Source organism: Bolinopsis microptera, chromosome 3, assembly GCF_026151205.1.
Source record: "Bolinopsis microptera isolate Bmic1 chromosome 3, MBARI_Bmic_1.0, whole genome shotgun sequence".
Lineage (NCBI taxonomy): Eukaryota > Metazoa > Ctenophora > Tentaculata > Lobata > Bolinopsidae > Bolinopsis > Bolinopsis microptera.
In genome coordinates this window covers 8,012,236-8,028,530 of record NC_087074.1, presented here as the reverse complement: position 1 = coordinate 8,028,530, position 16,295 = coordinate 8,012,236, and the positions used below count along the sequence as shown (strand labels likewise).

The 16,295-nt window shown below is 41.2% G+C and overlaps 2 protein-coding genes across 2 annotated transcripts in view; both read left to right on the top strand.

Annotated features, from left to right (window-relative positions):
• Positions 1 to 1,045, top strand: part of LOC134813150 (midasin-like) — a 105,596-nt gene extending 104,551 nt beyond the window's left edge. Inside the window, exon 73 of the mRNA XM_063820835.1 lies at positions 204 to 1,045. Within this exon, the coding sequence (XP_063676905.1) occupies positions 204 to 358 (155 nt within the window). The 3' untranslated portion in view covers positions 359 to 1,045. The remainder of the gene's footprint in view (positions 1 to 203) is intronic.
• LOC134812251 (2-oxoisovalerate dehydrogenase subunit beta, mitochondrial-like) overlaps positions 1 to 16,295 on the top strand; it is a 704,467-nt gene that overhangs the window by 273,022 nt on the left and 415,150 nt on the right. The gene's annotated exons all lie outside the window — the stretch shown is intronic.

Sequence of the window (16,295 nt, the reverse complement as noted above, 5' to 3'; positions counted from 1 at the left end):
GGCCGGAATCCTACAATTTTGAACGATTTAACATTTTTTAATATTTATCTTATACAACTTAGCATCACTGGCACACGAAATCACGAAAAGCTGAAGTATTCTACCAAGTTTCTGAAGTATATTCAATTCGAGGTAACAATAACTACAAGGGAATTAACAATCATGGCAATTCCTTTCGGCTATAACCCAAAGGTTCATTTCAGTATTCGACAGTTCTGGGAAACTAGTGAAGATAGAATCATACCTGGACAGTTTCCCCTTCCCGTACTACGTTGTGCTGAGAGATCCGTCTGATCTTCCTGCTACCCTAGCTGACGCTCTCAGGCAATGGATAGAGATTGTAGCAAATTCCAGTTAACCGCTCATTCTTTTAGGCTTTTTAACATTTAAGAGTTTCTGCTTCAAGACTGAAGCCTTATTTTAACTTTGTTTGGGGTTTACGTTAAATTATTTATTATTTTATACGTTAAATTATTTACATCAGAGCGTTAAAAATTGTTAAAGCGCTTTCTTTGGGTTTAACGCCGTAGTACATACATATTACATTGCGCTGAAACCTACATTGCGATGAAAACTGCGATGAAATGCCGCGCATTTATAATACAGGCACACGTTTATAATATGTATATGTAATATGTATGTACTACAGCTTAACTTTATCTGTGCAATCTTAACATTATAACGAATGCATATTTAAGTAACTTTGTGTGACTGCCTAATCGGCGATAAGGTCAGTTATAAAATTTCCTGAATAGCTTGGAAGAAAGCTGACTTATTGATTTCAGATCTAGACAGAACTTTATTTTTATTGATCTTAGGAACAAAATTATTCATAGTTTCCGTATTGCCTGCCACTAGGGACATCCGTTCAAATATGGCAATCTGCATAATTGTCTCAATCTGAATGAAAACTGTATCGATGGAACCTATTTGAATGTAGAATTTTTGTTTGTTTCCTCTCGGTCTCCGTTCAAGATGTATTTATACCCATTTCAACAGGTCAGTTTTAACGGAACAGGATTCCGAAATTGATTTCGTTTTAAAATTGTGTTTCACTTTGCAATCATTATATTTATACAAATTCGAAGAGCCAACGTCTTGCAATGATACTAGATACACTCGTGAAAGAATTACGATAATTTCGGGCTTCGATGCAGTTACCACTACCAGTGCGGTTCACCTCAGATAATCATGCATCAGATCGAAGTGATCTAAAGTTCATTCTACTAGTACATAGTACTTATACCCATTACTGTCACCAAGATGTAACCCTTCACCTAACCAGTTGCTTTCGCGCCCCTGCAAGCGCAAGGGCTCTAGATAGAGCAAATGTAACCCTTTTAAGGTCCTTAACATGCAAGTAGACCCGGCCCTAGCACATCTAATAAAGACCTTTACAGGGTTAAATCTTGGTGACAGTTGTTATTGTTGGTAATCAGATTTGAACCACCTACTTGCACAATGTACCCTGTGTAACTGTAATATCATACACGTTGATAGTTCTCGGGGTATGTAATGTGTAACATCAATCGATGTATCTTTGTACGATGATTCCAGATCACCCCCACGACATAATAAGGTAAAAACACTTCCCTGAGGAGTTACTCAAAAATATTTTCTTAAACACATGGGTTGATTGACAATGCCAATCCCTTCCTGCTACGGTCTCGTCGAAGCAAAGCAAGCATGATAATGCGTCGAAATGTTTGATGTTACTATGGGTCGTTCACATATCACGTTATCTGTTATCGCTTTTTGAACAATTTTTACCTCCTCCGTAATCAGTTTTACACATGGCTATTGTGTCAAAATAACACAAGTGTAATCATTTGGAACCCCCTTGGCTGATTACGTAATATGTAATATGTGAACAACCCCTTACAGGAAGCATCCTCCAATATGCTCTAGGGCACACTCACAGGGTGGACACTGGACATCCACCATCAAGATCTTAGACGCGCACTACATCACCACAGAAAGCACATCCAATTTGATGTTTAATTGACGCTGTCAACCTTGTAGGTTTACAACCTACCAGGACGCGCGCCGAGTTGGACTCGTCGACGGTCCTGGTACAAATATTTTACGAGTATCACCCGTTAATGTCAACTCTTCCAATTCTAAATCGATGCGACGCAACAATGATAGTCCATAGTCGAACCAGTGACGTCCTCCTAAATTGATGTTTAACGGGCGATACTCGTAAAATATTTGTTTCAAATATAAAACGGGACAGGACCGTCGTCGAATCCAACTCGGCGCGCGTCCTGGTAGGTTATAAACCTACAACATTGAACATACAAACTTGATGTATATGTGTTTGAAATAGTTTTATATTTTATAACTTGCTTGATTCTGCATTAAGTTGACATTGATGATTGACATGGACAAATGATCCTGATATTCGTTTAAATTTCTTAGAAGTAGCATTCTTGCCCGAGTGCCGAGGCAAGTACTACGAACTAACGCGTGCTACTAGTACTTCGAAAAAATTTAGACAAGTAACATCGGCCGTCAGGACAACTGATACTCACACTATTATGGTCGCTATTATTTATTAGATCTCGACCGTTCTGTGTACACTGTACATTTCTAAATGCTGATTTCCATTTTAATCATTTAATGGTAAGTATTTAAAGTTATGATGCACTTCAAATCTTTATACTATCTTCACAATTGCTCTAAAACCAAAATAACTTGAATCCTTATGTAGCACAAACAGCCCAAATCTGTTTTACAAGCCTGTCATGTGCGCGCGTTTGACTTTGATTAACGGGTGATACTCGTAAAATATTTGTTCCATATATTGGAACAGGACCGTCGACGAGTCCAACTCGGCGTGCGTCCTGGTAGGTTGTAAACCTACAAGCGTTTGACAAAAATGGTTATTATTATTCATAACTCGTCAAGAAATAATTTTCATGCTACGTAATAGGTTTTATTCGAAATCAGCGTAAAAATACAAAATACATTGGTTGTTGGTATAGTTTACTTTTACAATCTTACGGATGATAATTAATCACTCTACACTCGACTGTCACGTGACGAAAACGCCGTGATTTCATTGGTTAACCTGATAACGCGCCGCAGATCTCTATAAACACAATTTATTCATCGCGCGTGCAGTAAACTCAAATTAAGTCTTAATTTGTTACCGAAATTTGGCAACTATCAACATCATGGCACAATTAAGTTGTAAATCGCTTGCCCAGTAAATTGCTGATCAAATGTACGGCACTTATAATACAGTCTACACTTACAGTGTATGAAGTAAAGTGATTTAGCGCGACCGTGAAGATACAGGGGGTGAGGGGGAGCCGCGCACTCGTGCGCTGCGGGTCATACAACGTATGACACGTGACCCCCAACGTCGTTTTCACCCCTTTATCATTTCTTACGACACAGGGGAGCCGCGCACTCGTGCGCGGCGGGTCATACAACGTATTAACAATTAATTGACGATGTCAATTCATCTCAGCTCGGCGCGGCAAAGTAGCGCATCTCGCCGATCTAGATGCTAGAGATGTATTGTATCACGTTGCGACCCCCACGGTCGTTTCCCTTTATCGTCCTGACGATACAGGGCCGGAAGCCGCGCACTTCGTGCGCGGCGGGTCATACAACGTATGACAAGAGATGTCGCTGTGAGAAGCCTCATTGAGTGCGGGGCGCGGCACAGTAACGCATCGCGCTACAAACAACGTATGACAAACAAAAATGGGAAACGTATAAGCATGTACATGCACTGTACACAGAATGACAGAACGGTCAAAATCTAATCGCGATCGCCATCAGCAACTATTATGGTTTTTTGTGGAGAAAGAAGACAGTAGCGTTTTTAAGTTTGTTTATTTATCAATATATCATATGCAATATGTGTTATAATTATTCATATTTCAGAATCAAGAATATAATTTAGCATTCCAAGTGCAAGTGATTTGTAAATTGCATAAACGTATATACTGTATACATAACACAATTATATTGATTCTGAATAAATTTGACATTGCATTGCAAAAAATAAAATCTGATCTCGATTCAGTTTGAATCGGTAATTGTTAATGGACTGACCCGGGCAATGCCATGAGATTTCGAGAAAAAGAGGCGCGCGCTACTTCGAAAACTATGAACTAGTATTATCCGTCAATTTGCTAAAATTTTGTATTTTGGAATTGTATTTTATCACATGTTTATTTTGCTTAGTTGATCCCTTCACAATAATCACATATGCAAAATGCAAAAAGCTCGAAAAGCTAAAAAGCAAGCTACGCATAGTAGTGATAGGCGCGTAAAAAGTGGTATAGCGTATGCAACGTGTATCATTATTTAAGTTTTGGTTAGGCCATTAGGGTTATGGATAGTTTCGGATTAATAGGTAGGATTTTGTCATACGTTGTATGACCCGCCGCGCACTTCGTGCGCGGCTCCCCCTGTATCTTCAGGACGATAGTGAAACGACTGTGGTGAAACGACCGTAGTGAAACGACCGTGGGGGTCGCAACGTGATACAAGCTTGTTGCAAGCGCCGGGCGCACTACACTGCCGTTTTCTTTGTAGCGCGATGCACTACTGGGTCGCGCGCGCATCAAATAATGCTTCTCGCAACCTCGGTAGATCGGCGAAATGCACCACTGTGCCTCACCGAGCTGCGAAGGATTGACATCGTGAATCAACCGTTTTCTCAGAAAAGGCAGTAAGTCCAATTTTTTCGAAATATGACAATATTGGTATCAACATTTTCAATAAAAAATTCTCTACAACATGAGCTACATATTAATGTATAGAAACATTGTTGCATGCAATTCCTAAGGAAGTAAGTCCGAGTTGAGAAATATTATGTTCGGTTTTGGCCAATTATTTTCTGAGAGAAGGACGTAAGTCCGGACTTACTGCCTTTTCTGAGAAAATATTGAAAATTTTCTGAGATAAGGAAGTGATTCCGTGGACTTACTGCCTTTTCTGAGATTAACTATCTGTGATAGGAAGAAGTAGCTGGACTTACTTCCTATAAAAGCATGCTAAAGATTACTGGGCCGCGCTCAGCCTGTCATTCCGCCTAATCTCTATTATGTTTATGAACATGATAGCCTGAGGTCCCAAGGTAAAGCCGTAGTACATACATATTGCATTACATGAAAACCGAATTTACATGAAAACCGACTGTACTTAGACGCGACGCGCGCGCTTTATTCACCGCGCGAAGAATCATTTATTCTTCGCTATGCGTGTTACGTTGAAAGAAGTCAGAAGACGTTTCCCTGAATTTTGTAGTGGATTTTGTAGTGGATTTTGCGCGCCGCACGTACTTAACAATATTTATCATTGTAGAATCTACGAGTCGTAGAGTCGTAGTACGACGGTAGCAGTCAGAAGTCTCAATAAACTGCTCGTACTTATACTTTTAAAGACACTTATAAGATATGAAAATCTAAGTAACACATCCACCCCACTCAGGCCGCCCATCCCAAATAGCTTGAAATCTGTGACAAATCCCTAAAAATCCAGAATGAGAATCTTTACCCCTGGGCCCTGAAGGGGATTTGTGTTGCTGAGTATTTGAAATATGTTTGGAGGTTAAATAGGTAGTACATATCCCTAACGATCACAAAGACCAAGTTTTAAGCTCTTGAACCACTCACGCCACTCACAGAGTTGGCCAATCCAAAAATGACTGAAATCCTGGTAAAATCCAGATCGAGAATCTTTACCCCTGTAGTGCTTTTATGTTCGGGGTAGGTGGGACATGTTTTAGTTTTAAAATGGGTTCTACCTGTCCCAAACCATCATAAAAATCAAGTTTCGACCTCTCAACCCACTCAGGCCACTCCCAGGGGCCACGCCCATCCCAAAATTACCGAAATCCAGCTAAAATCCAGACTTTAAAATCTTTACCCCTGTAGTGCTTTTATGTTCCGGGGTAGGTGGGACATGTTTTAGTTTAAAAATGGGTTCTAGCTGTCCCAAACCATCATAAAAATCAAGTTTCGACCTCTCAACCCACTCAGGCCACTCCCAGGGGCCACGCCCATACCAAAATTACCGAAATCCAGCTAAAATACAGACTTTAAAATCTTTACCCCTGTAGTGCTTTTATGTTCCGGGGTAGGTGGGACATGTTTTAGTTTAAAAATGGGTTCTAGCTGTCCCAAACCATCATAAAAATCAAGTTTCGACCTCTCAACCCACTCAGGCCACTCCCAGGGGCCACGCCCATACCAAAATTACCGAAATCCAGCTAAAATCCAGACTTTAAAATCTTTACCCCTGTAGTGCTTTTATGTTCCAGGGTAGGTGGGACATGTTTTAGTTTTAAAATGGGTTCTAGCTGTCCCAAACCATCATAAAAATCAAGTTTCGACCTCTCAACCCACTCAGGCCACTCCCAGGGGCCACGCCCATCCCAAAATTACCGAAATCCAGCTAAAATCCAGACTTTAAAATCTTTACCCCTGTAGTGCTTTTATGTTCCGGGGTAGGTGGGACATGTTTTAGTTTAAAAATGGGTTCTAGCTGTCCCAAACCATCATAAAAATCAAGTTTCGACCTCTCAACCCACTCAGGCCACTCCCAGGGGCCACGCCCATACCAAAATTACCGAAATCCAGCTAAAATACAGACTTTAAAATCTTTACCCCTGTAGTGCTTTTATGTTCCGGGGTAGGTGGGACATGTTTTAGTTTAAAAATGGGTTCTAGCTGTCCCAAACCATCATAAAAATCAAGTTTCGACCTCTCAACCCACTCAGGCCACCCCAAGGGGCCACGCCCATCCCAAAATTACCGAAATCCAGCTAAAATACAGACTTTAAAATCTTTACCCCTGTAGTGCTTTTATGTTCCAGGGTAGGTGGGACATGTTTTAGTTTAAAAATGGGTTCTAGCTGTCCCAAACCATCATAAAAATCAAGTTTCGACCTCTCAACCCACTCAGGCCACTCCCAGGGGCCACGCCCATCCCAAAATTACCGAAATCCAGCTAAAATCCAGACTTTAAAATCTTTACCCCTGTAGTGCTTTTATGTTCCGGGGTAGGTGGGACATGTTTTAGTTTAAAAATGGGTTCTAGCTGTCCCAAACCATCATAAAAATCAAGTTTCGACCTCTCAACCCACTCAGGCCACTCCCAGGGGCCACGCCCATCCCAAAATTACCGAAATCCAGCTAAATCCAGACTTTAAAATCTTTACCCCTGTAGTGCTTTTATGTTCCGGGGTAGGTGGGACATGTTTTAGTTTAAAAATGGGTTCTAGCTGTCCCAAACCATCATAAAAATCAAGTTTCGACCTCTCAACCCACTCAGGCCACTCCCAGGGGCCACGCCCATCCCAAAATTACCGAAATCCAGCTAAAATCCAGACTTTAAAATCTTTACCCCTGTAGTGCTTTTATGTTCCGGGGTAGGTGGGACATGTTTTAGTTTTAAAATGGGTTCTAGCTGTCCCAAACCATCATAAAAATCAAGTTTCGACCTCTCAACCCACTCAGGCCACTCCCAGGGGCCACGCCCATCCCAAAATTACCGAAATCCAGCTAAAATACAGACTTTAAAATCTTTACCCCTGTAGTGCTTTTATGTTCCGGGGTAGGTGGGACATGTTTTAGTTTAAAAATGGGTTCTAGCTGTCCCAAACCATCATAAAAATCAAGTTTCGACCTCTCAACCCACTCAGGCCACTCCCAGGGGCCACGCCCATCCCAAAATTACCGAAATCCAGCTAAAATACAGACTTTAAAATCTTTACCCCTGTAGTGCTTTTATGTTCCGGGGTAGGTGGGACATGTTTTAGTTTAAAAATGGGTTCTAGCTGTCCCAAACCATCATAAAAATCAAGTTTCGACCTCTCAACCCACTCAGGCCACTCCCAGGGGCCACGCCCATCCCAAAATTACCGAAATCCAGCTAAAATCCAGACTTTAAAATCTTTACCCCTGTAGTGCTTTTATGTTCCAGGGTAGGTGGGACATGTTTTAGTTTAAAAATGGGTTCTAGCTGTCCAAAACCAACATAAAAATCAAGTTTCGACCTCTCAACCCACTCAGGCCACTCCCAGGGGCCACGCCCATCCCAAAATTACCGAAATCCAGCTAAAATACAGACTTTAAAATCTTTACCCCTGTAGTGCTTTTATGTTCCGGGGTAGGTGGGACATGTTTTAGTTTTAAAATGGGTTCTACCTGTCCCAAACCATCATAAAAATCAAGTTTCGACCTCTCAACCCACTCAGGCCACTCCCAGGGGCCACGCCCATCCCAAAATTACTGAAATCCAGCTAAAATCCAGACTTTAAAATCTTTACCCCTGTAGTGCTTTTATGTTCCGGGGTAGGTGGGACATGTTTTAGTTTAAAAATGGGTTCTACCTGTCCCAAACCATCATAAAAATCAAGTTTCGACCTCTCAACCCACTCAGGCCACTCCCAGGGGCCACGCCTAACCCAGAAAAGCTACAGGAAGTGGGGTGGGGCAAAATTAACGTTACATACGTTGAGTATTATACCATCACCGTGTTTCATATTATGGACCTGCAACTTTGCAGATGGCATGCTGTAACTATTCATTCGAGGATTCCGTCGCCAATGTTCGAAAATTTGAATATTTAGACTACGCCTATATAATATTAAATCACCCATATTGTTCTTTCCGGACATGCTAGACGCCCATTTATTTCAGATTACTGCAGATAATTAATTGTTGCATCTGATCTGAAAAATTGAGGCCAAACGTATTTGAAATGACGAAGTTATCAAGCATTTAATGTATCTCGTTAACAAAATTGATTGGGTGATTATGTGATAGGTCACCTTAATTGGGTTCCCTTGCAATTTGACGGGGCCATCTAATCACCTGAACAGGTAATCGAATCACCTGATCACACGTAATGGATAAACTCGTCATGCCTCGTATCTCGGTCATCTGAGAAGCTACAACTCTCATTTTTTCAGATCAAACGTAATTTGAATGGCCAAATACTATCCTATAAAATTTGGCTCGATCTGATTATCAAAACTATCAATAAATGCGATCATGAACCTTCATTAAAAAAATGAAAATGAATATTCTTTGATTTAATATATTCCTCGAATGAGTGGTGATAGTAAGTCATACCAAAAAGAATACCCCGGAACATAAATCCCCTACAAGTGTAAAGATTCTCATTCTGTCTCAAATGAAACTACTTTTGTTCATGTTTCATGCTACCCTGATCATTCTGAGCCAAAAATAATTTTTTTCGGTTTTCGAAGTTCGATATACGATTTTGGACTCGAGGGTCCCCTTTGTAATGCGATCTCGGAAGGCAGGCCTCCCCTTCGCAATACGAGCTCGGAAGCGGGAGCTCTGCTTTCAGAGGTACGTATCGAGAATGACTCGGACCGAAAATTTTCTAAGTCAAAATTTTTCAACGTTTTTCTGGAAACTACTTTTGTTCATGTTTCATGCTACCCTGATCATTCTGAGCGAAAAATTATTTTTTTTCGGTTTTCGAAATTCGATATACGATTTTGGACTCGAGGGTCCCCTTTGTAATGCGATCTCGGAAGGCAGGCCTCCCCTTCGCAATACGAGCTCGGAAGCGGGAGCTCTGCTTTCAGAGGTACGTATCGAGAATGACTAAGACTGAACATTTTCTAAGTCCAAATTTTTAAAAGTTTTTCTGGAAACTACTTTTGTTCATGATTCATGCTACCCTGATCATTCTGAGCCAAAAATAATTTTTTTCGGTTTTCGAAGTTCGATATACGATTTTGGACTCGAGGGTCCCCTTTGTAATGCGATCTCGGAAGGCAGGCCTCCCCTTCGCAATACGAGCTCGGAAGCGGGAGCTCTGCTTTCAGAGGTACGTATCGAGAATGACTAAGACTGAACATTTTCTAAGTCCAAATTTTAAAAAGTTTTTCTGGAAACTACTTTTGTTCATGATTCATGCTACCCTGATCATTCTGAGCCAAAAATAATTTTTTCGGTTTTCGAAGTCCGTACCTACATTCGAAAATTTGTGGATGTGAGTGGGTTGAGAGGTCGAAACTTGATTTTTATGATGGTTTGGGACAGGCAGAACCCATTTTTAAACTAAAACATGTCCCACCTACCCCGGAACATAAAAGCACTACAGGGGTAAAGATTTTAAAGTCTGGATTTAGCTGGATTTCGGTCATTTTGGGATGGGCGTGGCCCCTGGGAGTGGCCAGAGTGGGTTGAGAGGTCGAAACTTGATTTTTATGATGGTTTGGGACAAGCAGAACCCATTTTTAAACTAAAACATGTCCCACCTACCCCGGAACATAAAAGCACTACAGGGGTAAAGATTTTAAAGTCTGGATTTAGCTGGATTTCGGTCATTTTGGGATGGGCGTGGCCCCTGGGAGTGGCCCGAGTGGGTTGAGAGGTCGAAACTTGATTTTTATGATGGTTTGGGACAGGCAGAACCCATTTTTAAACTAAAACATGTCCCACCTACCCCGGAACATAAAAGCACTACAGGGGTAAAGATTTTAAAGTCTGGATTTAGCTGGATTTCGGTCATTTTGGGATGGGCGTGGCCCCTGGGAGTGGCCCGAGTGGGTTGAGAGGTCGAAACTTGATTTTTATGATGGTTTGGGACAGGCAGAACCCATTTTTAAACTAAAACATGTCCCACCTACCCCGGAACATAAAAGCACTACAGGGGTAAAGATTTTAAAGTCTGGATTTAGCTGGATTTCGGTCATTTTGGGATGGGCGTGGCCCCTGGGAGTGGCCCGAGTGGGTTGAGAGGTCGAAACTTGATTTTTATGATGGTTTGGGACAGGCAGAACCCATTTTTAAACTAAAACATGTCCCACCTACCCCGGAACATAAAAGCACTACAGGGGTAAAGATTTTAAAGTCTGGATTTTAGCTGGATTTCGGTCATTTTGGGATGGGCGTGGCCCCTGGGAGTGGCCCGAGTGGGTTGAGAGGTCGAAACTTGATTTTTATGATGGTTTGGGACAGGCAGAACCCATTTTTAAACTAAAACATGTCCCACCTACCCCGGAACATAAAAGCACTACAGGGGTAAAGATTTTAAAGTCTGGATTTAGCTGGATTTCGGTCATTTTGGGATGGGCGTGGCCCCTGGGAGTGGCCCGAGTGGGTTGAGAGGTCGAAACTTGATTTTTATGATGGTTTGGGACAGGCAGAACCCATTTTTAAACTAAAACATGTCCCACCTACCCCGGAACATAAAAGCACTACAGGGGTAAAGATTTTAAAGTCTGGATTTTAGCTGGATTTCGGTCATTTTGGGATGGGCGTGGCCCCTGGGAGTGGCCCGAGTGGGTTGAGAGGTCGAAACTTGATTTTTATGATGGTTTGGGACAGGCAGAACCCATTTTTAAACTAAAACATGTCCCACCTACCCCGGAACATAAAAGCACTACAGGGGTAAAGATTTTAAAGTCTGGATTTAGCTGGATTTCGGTCATTTTGGGATGGGCGTGGCCCCTGGGAGTGGCCCGAGTGGGTTGAGAGGTCGAAACTTGATTTTTATGATGGTTTGGGACAGGCAGAACCCATTTTTAAACTAAAACATGTCCCACCTACCCCGGAACATAAAAGCACTACAGGGGTAAAGATTTTAAAGTCTGGATTTAGCTGGATTTCGGTCATTTTGGGATGGGCGTGGCCCCTGGGAGTGGCCCGAGTGGGTTGAGAGGTCGAAACTTGATTTTTATGATGGTTTGGGACAGGCAGAACCCATTTTTAAACTAAAACATGTCCCACCTACCCCGGAACATAAAAGCACTACAGGGGTAAAGATTTTAAAGTCTGGATTTAGCTGGATTTCGGTCATTTTGGGATGGGCGTGGCCCCTGGGAGTGGCCCGAGTGGGTTGAGAGGTCGAAACTTGATTTTTATGATGGTTTGGGACAGGCAGAACCCATTTTTAAACTAAAACATGTCCCACCTACCCCGGAACATAAAAGCACTACAGGGGTAAAGATTTTAAAGTCTGGATTTAGCTGGATTTCGGTCATTTTGGGATGGGCGTGGCCCCTGGGAGTGGCCCGAGTGGGTTGAGAGGTCGAAACTTGATTTTTATGATGGTTTGGGACAGGCAGAACCCATTTTTAAACTAAAACATGTCCCACCTACCCCGGAACATAAAAGCACTACAGGGGTAAAGATTTTAAAGTCTGGATTTAGCTGGATTTCGGTCATTTTGGGATGGGCGTGGCCCCTGGGAGTGGCCCGAGTGGGTTGAGAGGTCGAAACTTGATTTTTATGATGGTTTGGGACAGGCAGAACCCATTTTTAAACTAAAACATGTCCCACCTACCCCGGAACATAAAAGCACTACAGGGGTGAAAAGCACTACAAATCCACTACAAAAATCAAGGAAACGTGCTCTCAAAGAAGTAATCCTGCTATAAATTGCCATTTATGGCGCATTTGTGGTATGAGAGAGATAGATGGAGAAAGAGAGAGAGAGAGAGAGAGAGAGAGAGAGAGAGAGAGAGAGAGAGAGAGAGAGAGAGAGAGAGAGAGATTTATGGCGCATTTGTGGTATGAGAGAGATATATGGAGAAAGAGAGAGAGAGAGAGAGAGAGAGAGAGAGAGAGAGAGAGAGAGAGAGAGAGAGAGAGAGAGAGAGAGAGAGAGAGAGAGAGAGAGAGAGAGAGAGAGAGAGAGAGAGAGAGAGAGAGAGAGAGAGAGAGAGAGAGAGAGAGAGAGAGAAAGGGGAAAAGAAAGAGAGGCAAAGACGGAATTTTAGAAAGCGATTTCCCAAAAAGAACATAACTTTACTGCCGATCGATATTTTCGCTTTAAATTTTCAGAATCGATGTATAATTACATTTCAACCTTACGTAACCTAGGAAAAAGCAGTAAGTCCATATTTGCCATTTCGAGATATTGCGACTTTTGCGTTTATGGTTTCAGGTTTTTTCTCCGCTTACATTTTGCGTAAGATCGAAAATAAACACGTTGAGTTATCAATAATGAGTCAAATTTTAATTTGTCAAAAACATTAAAGCTTTGCGCCGTCCATAAGCTCAGTTGTCCTACCACCACTGGATGTGCAACTCGAAGCTCTTTCGGTTAAATTCATGTGCAAAATACTCACACAAGGTGACAATCTTTCAGCTACCCTCTACCAAGTTGATGAAAGCAGAATACCAAGTTTTCATGTCCTAACAATGTCACTGAAAAAGTACTTCCTCTGGAAAGAAAATAAGTCACACGGAACCAGAATGATAGACCTAACGCAGCAACATTTCAAGGATCTAGCCTATTACACTCAGGCAGACATAATGAGCTACAAAAATAAGATCTGGATTGACAGCATCGAAACAAATCTGCAATGCAGAACTGTCAGTAACAACAAGGAGACCAAGATACTCGGTGTGATCACAAAGATCAAAAACAGTGGGCTGCTCCTAGACAAAAACAACTTTTTATTCGGGCACAACACGAGTAAAAATCTGGACAGCCGAATAATGGACTACATTCACGGCAGCTCACCACTCTTTGCGAACATCCAAAAGATCATGGGTGGTGGCAGTGGTGAGGCCTGTCGTTTCTGTAACAGCTTCATTGATTCCCCCGTACACCAGCTCCTATTGTGTCTGGAGGTGCAAGACACCAGTTACCTGCAACTGAAAGAAGAGCTGGGTGGGGCAGACTCACATTCCTATCTAGATGAAGTGTTAACAAAAAGCAGCACACAAAAAGCTTTCATTAGGAGAGTCGAATTTCTTTGGGGACAAAATGATGCTCTCCAGGATTTATCCGACTAGAAAGATCATGAAATAAAGACTCTGCAAACATCTCAGAGAAATATTACCACCATAAAGAACAAAGAGGGAGTATCCTGGACCCCGAAATCCACCACTTTTCTGTACTTTCAGAGGTACCAATGTGGCAGGAAACCAGGGCTCATGCTGCCGCTGAGCTAAAGCAGTAGAGGGGATGGCGGCTTCTTGTTATGAATCGTTGTGACAAGGTAAACGCAAGACTAAAAGCTAAAAGCTAAACCAAAACCAAAACCCAGGTAGTCATCCTGAATAGTATATCGGTTAATCATACAATAAATTACTAGAATATATAACATCCCGTTCAACTAAAAAGTGTTAAAAACAATATAGATTTAATAATTTAACTGAATTCGTAAAAAAATGTGATATAAATCAATCGTACAAAATTTAAAATGTTTGAAAACGTGGTCAAAATGAAATCTACAAAATTGTTAAGTGAACTCACGTGAAAATACTGAAACGTGTTGCGCTCGCTACACAATTTAAAACTTAGCACATTCCGTTTAAAACAAAAAATAACGTGTTATTCTTCAAAACTTAAACGTGACAGGGAATATTAAATAACTTTATACTCCAGTAGCAGGGAGGTGTTGAGCGTGCACTTCACTGCATAGAGTTTTTTGCTACTGAATCGGGTTAAATAGGTCATTGGTAACTCAAATCACCGAGGGGGGAATTTTGTGTCGCTAGTCCCAACCCTGTGGAGCCACGCCCATATTTCATATCAGGTGCGTATATGGGAAATATGTATCTCAGCTTCTGAAGGTCTTAGAGACTCAAACTTGAGTTTAAAATGACCGCAATGCACATGTTTATATTAGTACTATGAAGGTCATGAAAGCCCAAAATGCTTATTTTTGGAAAAAATTCAGAAAAACCGATTTTCACTTGAGCATGAGTAAAAAATCTACTCCAGAAATTTTGTGAAAATCGAGTAAGCAGTTCACTGTCTACAAGATTTCTAAACACAGGGTCCTCTGTTAGGTCATTCTGAATCAGAATTGATAAAGTAAGCAAATTTTATAGGTAGTTTCAACCTTGTGGAGCCACGCCCATATTTCATATCATGTGCGTATATGGGAAATATGTATCTCAGCTTTTAAAGGTCTTAGAGACTCAAAGTTGAGTTTAAAATGACCGCAATGCACATGTTTATATTGGTACTATGAAGGTCATGAAAGCCCAAAATGCTTATTTTTGGAAAAAATTCAGAAAAACTGATTTTCACAAGCGAAAAATCTACTCTAGAAGTTAAGTGAAATCGAGTGTGAAGTTCAGTGTCTACAACGTTTCTAAACACAGGATCCTTTGTAAGATCATTCTGAATCAGAATTGATAAGGTACGCAAATTCTATTAGTAGTTTCAACCGTAGGGTGCAAGACTCCTAAATTACCCCAGGCGCAAATATATGACTTTTCTATGTCGACTTCTGAACGTAGTAGGGGCCTCTCTTTGAGCTTAAACTAACTACAATGGCCACATTCATATACCGACTATAAAGCACAAAGCAACTTAGGGTCTATAGAGCTTAGTTTTTAGAAATTCATTAAAAACTATTTTAACCTTCATTGCATCATCTCAAGTCTCTACCCAGCTACCACCAGTACGTTATAATTTTAGATCTTTCTAGCAACCTCTGATATGAATGCTACCTCTTCCTCTATCCAGCTACTATACCACCAATTCCAGCTGTTTTCACCTACTTCGGCTACCTCTATTTAGTTACTACCAAGAATCCTCCAACTTCTACTATTTCTAGCAATCTTAGCTTAGGCTAGTGGACTACTTCTTGCCCTATCTAGCAACCATCAGAAACAGCAAATTTCCTCTTCCTTAATGAGCTGGAAATTGTTGGATGCAGCGGAGGTAGCACTCATATCAGAGGTTACAAGATCTAAAATTATTATAACTTATGGTGGTAGCTGGGTAGAGTTGACATGGAGTTAGCAGAAAGTAGCTAGAAGTAGATTCTGCTACATGAGGTTGGATTCAAGTTGATTAGCCATAATAGCCGAGCAGTACTGGAGAGAGCCCCAGAGAGGGAGCTGAAGGCTCAAGGCAGCCTAAGATAGCTGGAAGGAGCTTCTGAAACTGAGTATTTTCGCAGTTATACCAAAATTAAAGTTAGGTGGTATGTGCTGATCCATAAATGTTATCCGAATGTGTTCTTGTTGAACGTTTTACTGTGCTGCAAATATCTCTAAGACTTTTTTAGCCCGAGATATCATTATTAAGTACATGTTTGATCATGTTACTATCTTATGATGCATGAAGGTTAAAACAGTTTTTAATGAATTTCTAAAAACTAAGCTCTATAGACCTTATGTTGCTTTATAGTCGGTATATAAATTTGGCCATTGTAGTTAGTTTGAGCTCAAAGAGAGGCCCCTACAACGTCCAGAAGCCGAGATAGAAAAGTCATATATTTGCGCCTGGGGGTAATTTAGGAGTTTTACACCCTAGGGTTGAAACTACTAATAGAATTTGCGTACCTTATCAATTCTGATTCAGAATGATCT